At 51.8% G+C, this 10,900-nt stretch overlaps 2 protein-coding genes across 12 annotated transcripts in view; one reads left to right on the top strand and one right to left on the bottom strand.

Annotated features, from left to right (window-relative positions):
- Nucleotides 1-4,389, top strand: part of MAMSTR (MEF2 activating motif and SAP domain containing transcriptional regulator) — a 15,067-nt gene extending 10,678 nt beyond the window's left edge. For both annotated transcript variants that reach the window (XM_054249637.2, XM_054249636.2), the window contains one exon: nucleotides 4,221-4,389. In XM_054249637.2, the coding sequence (XP_054105612.1) occupies nucleotides 4,221-4,244 (24 nt within the window). In that variant the 3' untranslated portion in view covers nucleotides 4,245-4,389. The remainder of the gene's footprint in view (nucleotides 1-4,220) is intronic.
- The window catches only part of FUT2 (fucosyltransferase 2 (H blood group)), an 84,154-nt gene that overhangs the window by 24,167 nt on the left and 49,087 nt on the right, over nucleotides 1-10,900 (bottom strand). For 8 of the 10 annotated variants that reach the window (XM_078359351.1, XM_078359350.1, XM_078359349.1 and 5 more), the window contains one exon: nucleotides 4,159-7,024. The exons of 1 other annotated variant lie outside the window; for it this stretch is intronic. In XM_078359351.1, the coding sequence (XP_078215477.1) occupies nucleotides 5,991-7,024 (1,034 nt within the window). In that variant the 3' untranslated portion in view covers nucleotides 4,159-5,990. Of the gene's footprint in view, nucleotides 1-4,158 lie in introns of those variants that run through there. One more of the 10 variants, XM_054249633.2, reaches the window with a different exon arrangement.

Genomic DNA, 10,900 nt, shown 5'->3' with positions numbered 1-10,900 from the left:
ATCTCGGCTCCCAGGTTCAAGGGATTGTCCTGCCTCAGCCTCCAGAGTAGCTAGGACTAGAGGAGCATGCCACCACGCCTAGCAAACTTTTGTATTTTTAGTAGAGATGGGTTTCACCATGTTGGCCAGGCTGGTCTTGAACCCCTGACCTCAGGTGATCCACCTGCCTCAGCCTCCCAATGTGCTGGGATTACAGACATGAGCCTGGCACAAAGGCATGATTAATACGCCAAGCACACAAACTTGGGGCTGGGTGCACAGAACTGGGAAGAGGAATCTTAGGGCACCTGGGCGGGCCTCCAGCACTGTCCTCTGCCAGGTGGGAAAGAACAGTCGACCAGGCATGTGCAATACGACCTGGAACCAGGGACGTCCCCTTGCCCTGTTCTCAGTTTCCACATCTGTACTGCAGCCCGGTGTGGGTGATTCTGTTCACTGACATTGTCCACAAACTGGACCTGGTATAGGCATACACCAGTAAATGTCAGTCACCATTATTAGCTGCTGATGGGCAATTCTGCTGCCTCAACATGTTTGCACTCTGGTGGGTGCAAGAGATCCACAATCAAAAGGAAAGGAGTCAGGTGTGGTGACTCACGCCTGTAATCCCAACACTTTGGGAGGCTCGGGCTGGCAGATCATTTGAGGTCAGGAGTTCGAAACCAGCCTGACTAACATGGCAAAACCCTGTCTCTACTAAAAATACAAAACAATTAGCCAGGTGTGATGGTGTGCACCTGTAGTCCCACCCACTCGGGAGGCTAAGGCAGGAGGATCACTTGAATCCGGGAGGTGGATCTTGCAGTGAACCGAGATCTCACCACTGCACTCTGGCCTGGGTGACAGTGAGACTCTGTCTAAAAATAAATAAATAAATAATAAATAAAGGGAACAAATTCGTATTACCACGAGGCAGAGGCAATGTTCTATGTCACTTTCCAGATAAGGTAACTAAAGGTTAGAGAAAGGGAGTGATATGCTCAGTGTCAGACAGATGGGGCTGCAGGAGTGGGGACTTAAATCAGATTCAGTGTGTCATAACTTAGTCCACAGGAAAAAAAATTCACATTTAGACTGGGAACTGTGGCTCACACCTGTAATCCCAGCACTTTGGGAGGTCAAGGCAGGAAGATCGCTTGAGGCCAGAAGTTCCCAGAACAGCCTGGGCAACATAGTGAGACCCCTGTCTGTGGAAAAAAAAAAAAAAAAAAAACTTTTGAGACAGGATGTTGCTCTTTCGCCCAGGCTGGAGTGCAGCGGCAAAATCATTGCCTCAACCTCTCAGACTCAAGTGATCCTCCCACCTCAGCCTCTGGAGTTTCTGGGACTACAGGCACACACCACCATGCCCAGCAATTCTTTTATTTTTAGTTTTTGAGACACAGCTTTGCTCTGTCGTCCAGGCTGGAGTGCAATGGTGCGATCCCGGCTCACTGCAACCTCCGCCTCCCGGGTTCAAGTGATCCTCCTGCCTCAGCCTCCCAAGTAGCTGGGATTACAGGCATGCACCACCATGCCAGGCTAATATTTTGTATTTAGTAGACAAGGGTTTTCACCATGTTAGGCTGCTCCCGAACTCCTAACATCAGGTGATCCACCCGCCTCAGCCTCCCGAAGTGATGGGATTCCAGGCATTAACCACCACACCAGGCCACTTTTGTATTTTTTGTAGAGACATAGTTTCACTATGTTGCCCAGGTTGGTCTTGAACTCTTCACCTCAAGTGATCCTCCTACCCTAGCCTCCCAAAGTGCTGGGAATACAGGCATGAGCCACCGCTCCTGGCCCAGAGACTTTTCTGACTGTATGGATCTCCAAATCAATCTGTCCCCATCTCTGCCTGACTCAGGTCACTCTGTCCCGGTTCTGTCTTCCTCCGCTTCCATATCTCTTCCTCTGTTCTCTCTCTTTCTCTCTGGCTGTTCTCTCCTCCCTATTTCTGTCTCTAGCTCTCTCCTGCCCTTTATCCCTGATCCATCCGTCATCCTGCCCTCAAATCTCTGTGTCTCAGGCACTCGTCTTTGAGTTTCAGCCAGGACCCCGCCTGCCTCCATTACACCGTCCCCATCTCAGCCATGTCCAGACGGGGGCAGTGTTGAGCTGAGGGTGCACTTGGTTCCTGCACTGCCCCAGGGAGTCAAGGCCAGAAGCAGGGTTGGTGGGGTGCATGTCTGCACCTAACGCCTCAGCCCAGCGTCCAGCCCTTCTCCAAAGACTTCATCCCTCCCTCGTGCCTCAGGAAAACCAGGGCTGAACTAAGGCGGATCAGATGGGGAGTCCCAAGCAGCGCCTTTCTGCTTTCCCCGATCTCAACAGAAGGTGGACATTTACGTCGTGGGGCCTGAAAAGGACCACTAATATCAAAATGCCCAAATTACTAATTTATCTTCTAAACATACTCCCCAGAAGGATATATTCATATTCATTGTGTAGACCGGAAAAAAAGATTTCTCCTTCCTTTCTTCCTTTTTCTTTTTTCTTTTTTTTGAGACACTGTTGTGTCCACTCTGTTGCCCAGGCTGGAGTGCAGTAGTAAGATCTCAGCTCACTGCAACCTCCACCCACTGGGTTTAAGCAATTTTCCTGACTCGGCCTCCTGAGTAGCTGGAATTACAGGTGTGTGCCACCACTCCTGGCTAATTTTTGTATTTTTAGGAGAGACGGGGTTTCGCCATGTTGGTCAGGCTGGTCTCAAACTCCTGACCTCAAGTGATCCACCAGCCTTGGCCTCCCAAAGTGCTAGGATTACAGGTGTGAGCCATAGTGCCTGCTTGCCAAAGATCTAATCGTGTCTTGAATATTTTTAAACTTTGTTAGGGATGGGGTCTTGTATATTGCCTACTTTGGACTGCAGTGCTGTGTACAGGTGTGATTATGACTCATTGAAGCCCTGAACTCCTGGGCTCAATTGATCTTCCCACTTCAGCCTTCCGAGTAGCTGGTCCTACACTTGTATTCTACCACACCCAGTTTTTTTTAAATTTTACAATTTTATTTATTTTGAGATGGAGGCTTGCGCTGCTGCCCAGGCTAAAGTGTAATGGCGCGATCTCAGCTCACCACAACCTCTGCCTCCAGGGTTCAAGTGATTCTCCTGCCTCAGCCTCCTGAGTAGTTGGGATTACAGGTGCCCACCAATGCACCTGGCTAATTTTTGTATTTTTAGTAGAGACGGGGTTTCACCATCTTGGCCAGACTGGTCTTGAACTCCTGACCTTGTGATCCACCCACCTCAGCCTCCCAAAGTGCTGGGATTATAGGCATGAGCCACTGGGCCCGGCAGTTTTTTATTTTTTGTAGCGACAGTGTCTCCCTATGCTGCCCAGGCTGGTCTTGAACTCCTGATCTCAAGCGATCCTCCCATCCTGGCCTCCCAAAGTATTGGAATCACAGGCATGAGCCACTGTACCTGGCCTGTACCAATTATATATATATATATATATATATATATATTATTTGACACAGAATCTTGCTCTTTTGCTCAAGCTGGAGTGCTGGAGTGCAGTGGTGCCATCTCAGCTCACTGCAACCTGTCTCCCGGGTTCAAGCAATTCTCCTGCCTCAGCCTTCTGAGAAGCTGGGATTACAGGCACCCACTACCATGCCTGGCTAATTTTTGTATTTTGAGTAGAGATGGGGTTTCACCATGTTGGCCAGGACAGTCTCGAACACCTGACCTCAGGTGATCTACTCACCTTGGCCTCCCAAAGTGCTGGGATTACAAGCACAAGCCATTGCACCTGGCTAAAGTTTCCTTTTTCATCCAGACTTATGATAGAATTCCATCTACTCTTAAGATTTTTTTTTTTTTTTTTTTTTTTTACAGAGTTTCACTCTGTTGTCCAGGCTGGAGTGCAATGGTGTGATCTCAGCTCACTGCAACCTCTGCATCCCGGGTTCAAATGATTCTGCTTCAGCCTTCTGAGTAGTTGGGACTACAAGTGTGTGCCACCACGCCTGGCAAAGTTTTTGTATGCTTAGTAGAGACAGGGCTTCACTATGTTGCCCGGGCTAGTCTCAAACTCCAGACTTCAGGTGATCTGCTCGCCTTAGCCTCCCAAAGTGCTGGAATTACAGGCGTGAGCCACCATGCCTGGCTTAAGATGTATTTTGGAGTTCATGTGATACCCATGTAATAAATTGTCAGAGAACCTCTTCTCCCATCCCCAAAGTCATGATTGTGTGTGTTTATTTATTTATAAGAGTCACGGTCTCACTAGGTTGTCCAGGCTGCAGTGCAATGACTATTCACAAGTGCAATCATCATGTGCTCCAGTCTCGAACTCCTGGCGTCAAGGAACCCTCCCACCTCAACTTTGCTGGTAGCTGGGAATACCCTGCTCCATGACTGTGTTCACACTGATGGTTAAATAAATATTACTTATTTGATGTCTGCGTAATGGTTACAATTGTATCCTCTAAGAGGAAAGGACTCTGGGGGGTGGGGGGTGGTTTCATGGCCTGACATTTACTGAAAGAAGGAATGGAATGCCCTGAAATTCACTGAGCCAGGCTGGTCTCTGAGTTCTCAGCATGATCACCCCAGGCCCTAGGAAGCCAGGACTGAAGAGGTGGGACAGAGGGATTTGGATGCATGCCAGCTCTGAGCCAATATGACACATTTGGGCAAACTGGAAAAAGCGTCCACTTCCAGATGGACTAACTAGAAAGCGGTGAGCTCTCTGCATGGACACAATGCCAAGGACACTTGGTTTGATGAGTACACTCTGGGTCTGTTTAACCCCCCACTTGCCTTCTTGACCAGGGGCCTTTGTGCGGTGAACAACCTGGACAACCTCTCAGGGCATCCCTGTTGTCTACCCTAAAGCCATTTCCCTTTTTTCCTCGGTAACACTGCCCTAATTTTCTGCAAGCTGCATGTGCTTCAGTGGCGGCTGATCAGCTTCCCAACTGCAGAATCTGAGGCTAAACTAACCCCAGAAGTCTCATTTCTTGTGCCTCTTATTGGGGCCACAGGGGTATGTGGTAATTCCTACCAATTGGATTTAGGGGGAAGTCGCTGGAAGGCTTAGGAAGGTTTTGTTCCTTCTTTGAAAGGGACCAAGATAAGAACAAGCCTCTTTTTGCTGCCCTTTTGGCACCAGGAGATGACACAGCTAAGAGATGGTGGCACCGTATATGAAGATGGAAGGAGCTCAGGGGACTGATGGCTTTGTGGAGCTGCTAAGTTAACTGACTGGACTGGGTCACTTGTGGTCCTGTGTGATATGTATGATGATGATCTTTGAACCTGTTCTTTTTTTTTTTTTTTGAGATGGAGTCTCTGTCGCCCAGGCTGGAGTGCAGTGGTGCAATCTCAGCTCACTGCAACCTCTGCCTCCTGGGTTCAAGCAATTATCTGCCTCAGCCTCCCAAGTAGCTGTGACTACGGGCACCTGCCACCACGCCTAGCTGACTTTTTTGTATTTTTAGTAGAGACGAGGTTTCACCATCTAGGCCAGGCTGATCTTGAACTCCTGACCTCATGATTCACCTGCCTTGGCCTTCCAAAGTCCTCGGATGACAGGTGTGAGCCACCACTCCCAGACTTTTTTTTTTTGGATACATAGTCTTGCTCTGTCACCCAGGCGGGAATACAGTGGCACCATCTTGGCTCACTGCAACCTCTGCCTCCTGGGTTCAAGTGATTCTCTTGCCTCAGCCTCCCGAGTAGCTGGGATTACCAGGGTGCACCAACACACCTGGCTTATTTTTTGTATTTTTAGTAGAGACAGTCTTTCACCATGTTGGCCAGGCTGGTGTTGAATTCCTGACCTCAAGTGACCCGCCTACCTCAGCCTCCCAAAGTGCTGGGATTACAGGCGTGAGCCACGGCTCCCAGCCATTATTCATGGAGATTTCTGTTACTTGCAGCCCAAAGCATCTTCACAGAAGAGAGGAGGGTCCTGTTCATGGAACAGCTCTCATGCCCCAGCGCTCATCTTGAGGGAGCCAGAGAAGGAGACAGGATTTCAAAGGCAAGGCCAGCATCAGTGCTTGAGTAAGGGGGACAGGTCTGCAGCGATCCCCATCCACTCCGGCAGGAAGGCTGCCTCCGGCTTAAAGACTTTGAGGAAAGGGGAGTCGGGGAGGGTGTAGTTGGCCAGGTAGATGGTGTCCCCGCCGGTGAGGTAGGCCGCCCAGATCCCGAACGTCCCGATGGTCATGATGGTGTGGTTACACTGCGTGAGCAGTGCAAAATCTTTGCCGGGTGAGCCCTCGATGCCATCGCCAGCAAATACCACGTCGCCGCGGGAGGTGTCGATGTTCTGCCGACACCAGGGCATGCCGTTGCTGGTGACCACGAAGACGGGGTTGCTGTGGTGAGTCCGGAACCAGTCCAGGGCCTGCTCGAGGTAGTGCCGGTCAGCCACCACCCCCTTCCACACCCGCGGCATGACAGAGACGTAGTCCCCTCGGCGTACATGGACCCCCACAAAGGTGCCCGGCCGGCTCCCATTCAACCGCAGGCCCCGCAGGAACCCCTGGGCCTCCTCGCGCACATGGTCGTGCAGGGTGAACTCCTGCAGGATCTCCTGGCGGAGGTGGTGGTAGAAGGTCCAGGAGCAGGGGTAGCCCGTGAGGCGGACGTACTCCCACGGGATATGGCGGTACGCCTCCTCCATCCAGTCGTTCAGGTGGTAGTTCCGCCAGCGGATGCTGCTGGCCGTGCTGCTGTGCAGCACCGGCAGCGTGATCTTGAAGATAGGGGCAAGGGTGCTGTGCATCTGGGCCGGGATGAAGGCGGGCCGCCCGTTCAGCTTGGCCAGGGCGTACAGCGTGGCGTACTCGCCCATCTGGTTCCCCAGGCGGCCTATTGCGTTGATGGTCCACATGCCCCTGGGCTGGCTGGGTCCCAGCCCCTCTGACATGGAGGCCTGTGCTGGCACCTGCTCCTCTAAGTCCCACATGGCTTGAATCTTGGCTAGCCGCTGCTGAACGTGAAATACAGTGGACGCCGTAAAGACAAAGAGGACGAAGTGGGCCATGGGAAAGGAGAAAGTCACCTGGCTGATCAGCATGGCTGTCAGGGGGGAAAGCGGGACATGTTAGCCGGGAGCTGGAGGCCCGGGACGCCGGGGGACGGGCTGTGCAGGGGTGCGCAGGTGTTAGGTGGGTTCATCTGAATGTGGCTTTACTTCGGGGGTGTAAATACTTGGCACACACATGCATACGTGTATGGGCAGCTATCTCGAGTGTGTTTCATTTTTTTTTTTAATTATGATTTTGGTATTTCTTTATAGCAAGTGTTTCGTGTGTGTGTGAGTGTGTGTGTGTGTGTGTGTGTGTTTGAGATGGAGTCTCACTCTTGTTGCCCAGGCTGAAGTGTAATGCTGAGATCTCTGCTCACCGCAACTTCCGCCTCCCGTGTTCAAAGCTATTCTCAGCCTCAGCCTCCCAAGTAGCTGGGGTTATAGGAATGTGTCACCATGTCCAGCTAATTTTGTATTTTTAGTAGAGATGGGGTTTCTCCATGTTGGTCAGGCTGGTCTCAAACTCCTGACCTCAGGTGATCTGCCCGCGTCGGGAGCCCCTGCACCCGGCCTGGAGTGTGTTTATACAGATGTGCATACATTGTGTTCAGGTGGTGTGTGTACACAGGTGGATGTGTTTGCATTGTGTGTAATGTGGATATGGGGATCCATACACTGTATACATATATGGGTGTGTGCAAATGGACATGTATACGTGGTAGTGCATGGGTGTATATATATTGTGTACACATAAGGGTATATGTGTTCAGCCTGGCCAACAGAGTGAAACCCCGTCTCTACTAAAAATACAACAAATGACCCAGGCGTGGTGGCAGGTGCCTGTAATCCCAGCTACTGGGGAGGCTGAGGCAGGAGAATTGATTGAACCCGGGAGGTGGAGGTTGCAGTGAGACAAGATTGCCTCACTGCACTCCAGCCTGGGCAACAGGGTCAGACTCTGTCTCAAATAAATAAATGAATAAAGCAGAATGTTCTACAAGGATGTCCCTGCCTCCTCGGTAGCTCCCTCCCTTCCTCACCCAGGAAGGAGGGGGTGGCTGCTGAGTGTCCCAGAGCAGGAAGCTTGGCACTGACCTTGACTGGAGCCCGAAAGGAGAGAAGGAAGAAGTGGAGAGCAAACTCGAGTCTCCCAGGCGAGCTGCTCAGTGAGATCGCGAATTGCTGAGGTTTGGCTAGATGCCTTTTGGGGTGTGGTCGGGAACCTCTTATGCACTGTGTGACTTTGACCCAGGGCTTTTACCTCGTCTGTCCATCAATGGGGGTTTGGGAGAGCGATAAAAACTACAGCTCCCTGGAGGTTGCAGTGAGCTGAGATCACACCATTGCACTCCAGCCTGGGTGACAGAGTGAGACTCCCTCTCAAAACAACAACAACAACAACAAAATAACAAAAACAAACAACAGCCCTGTCCAGGAGTGGTAGCTCACACCTGTAATCTCAGTGCTTTTGGGAGGCCAAGGTGGACAAATCACTTAAGCTCAGGAGTTCAAGACCAGCCTGGGCAACATGCCAAAACCCTGTCTTTACAAAAACAGTAAACAAAAATTCCATGAGCCAGGCATGGTGGCTCATGCCTGTCATCCCAGCACTTTGGGAGGCCGCGGCAGAAGAATCGCTTGAATCCAGGAGGCAGAGTTGCAGTAAGCCAGGATCGTGCCATTACATTCCAGACTGGGCAACAAAAAGCAAAATTCCATCTCAAAAAAAAAAAATTTGACAAGAGTGCTGGTGTGCATCTGTAGGCCCAGATACTCAGGAGGCTGAGTGCAGAGGATCACCTGAGGTCAGGGAGGTTGAGGCTGCAGTGAGCCAAGATCCTGCCACTACGTTCCAGCCTGGGCAACAGAGCGAGACCGTTTCAAAAAAACCCCAAAGCAACAACAACAAAAAACGCAAAGTAGGTGACACTATGTCCATTTCACAGCAAAAGAAACTGAGGCTCAGAGACTGGCCCTGTGGCTGGGAGGGGCTCAGATGAGCAAGGGGGTGGCCCAGGGATGTGGCAGGCTGAGATGGCAGGGGGTGATTGGTAAAGCAGCTACGAGGGGCCTGAGGGGAAATCTTGAGAAATGCCAACAGCCAGAGTGGAATCCAGGGCAGTAGAGCTTCTGGTAGAGGGGAGCGCTTGGGGTTTCCCTAGTCCTCTGAGGTCAGGAAGTCCATCTTGTTATCTGCCCTCAGTCCCTACAGCTGCATCAGACACCTCCGACTGGGCCATAGGGGCAGAGGAGAGAGGGAGGTCAAGGGTTCTTCCTCCATCTGGGTGCCCTGGGTGGGGGGTCTTCCCTTGGAAGATTGTGATTAGGATGCCAGAATGGAAAGGGGCCCTGATTTCTCTCTCTCTCTCTCTCTCTTTTTTTTTTTTTTTTTTTGAGATGGAGTCTCACTCTGTCAACCAGGCTGGAGTGCAGTGGCTCGATCTCAGCTCACTGCAACCTCCACCTCCTGGGTTCAAGCAATTCTCCTGCCTCAGCCTCCTGAATAGCTGGGATTACAGGTGCCCGCCATCACACTTGGCTAATTTTTGGTATTTTTAGTAGAGATGAGGTTTCACCATATTGGTCAGGCTGGTCTTGAATTCCTGACCTCATGATCCATCCACCTCTACCTCCCAAAGTACTGAGATTACAGACGTGAGCCACCACACCCAGCCAGGGCCCTAGTTTCGAAGCAGGAGCCCGGCTGCCAATTCTGTCAGAGGACTGGGGTCACTAAAATCTATAGGTCTCTTCCTCTTTTTTCTTCTTTTTTTTTTTTTTTTTGAGATGGAGCCTCACTCTGTTGCCCAGGCTGGAGTGCAGTGGCACCATCTTGACTCACTGGAACTCACGGGAACGCTGCTTCCCGGGTTCAAACGACTGTCACGCCTCAGCCTCCTGAGTCGCTAGGATTACAGGTGCATGCCATCACAACCGGCTAACTTTTGTATTTTTAGTAGAGATGGGGTTTCACTATGTTGGCCAGACTGGTCTCAAAACCCTGACCTCAAGTGATCCTCCTGTCTCGGCCTCCCAAAGTGCTGGGATTACAGTGTGAGCCACCGTGTCCAGACTAGATCACTCCTTTTTTTTATAGACGGAGTTTCTCCATGTTGGTCAGGCTGGTCTTGAACTCCTGACCTCAGGTGATCCACCTGCCTTGGCCTCCAAAGTGTTTGGATTACAGGCGTGGGCCACCACACCCAACCTAGGTCACTTCTTTTGGGTTCTCTTTGTCCCACCCGTCCACGATTCCAGCCTGGCCTCTTCCTCTCCCCTCGGTCCCCTACACCCACCGCCGGCCCTGCCCCGCCCCAACTCACATCCCCTCCAGGGCTCTCCATACCCCTAAGACAGAATCCCAGCCTCTGGCCTGGCCCCGCACACCCCTCTGGCTTTGTTGCCAGCTGTTCCCATGAAATAACCCAGCTCTCTGCTCACCTGGGGCCCCGTCCTGTCTCCCAGCCCTGAAAGCCTTTCTCCACCCCTACCCACCCCTGCCCCGGGCAGCTCTGCACGCCCTGCTCAGTGGCACCCCGACACTGCCAAAGCCCACTTTCTTCCAGCACTTCCCCGGGATTCCTGGATTCCCAGCAAGATCACTTCCACTCTGGGGAGGAGAAGGGAGCTTCAAACAAAAATGTGGGGCCATCACTTGCAAACCCCACCTTTATTCTCCAGCAGTGGGGTTTGAATCACAGAAGCGGTGATTCAGAGCGGGATCAGGGAGTGCAGGAGGCACGGAACTGCCTCCCTGAGCAAGGGCAGAGCACGGAGGTGAGACCCGCAGCTTGGGGTCCTTGAAGACTCTGGGGAGCCCCGGGTCTGAGGGAGCACCCTCCAGGGTGGAGCCAGGAAAGTCGGGTCACCAACAGCTGTGCCCGAGCCACCTGCACCTTTACTGCCAGGATGGTTCCTGGAAACTG

Source organism: Callithrix jacchus, chromosome 22 (genome assembly GCF_049354715.1).
Source record: "Callithrix jacchus isolate 240 chromosome 22, calJac240_pri, whole genome shotgun sequence".
NCBI classification, from domain to species: Eukaryota; Metazoa; Chordata; class Mammalia; order Primates; family Cebidae; genus Callithrix; species Callithrix jacchus.
Note: the sequence above shows the minus strand (reverse complement) of the source record. Positions and strands in the feature narration are given on the sequence as shown.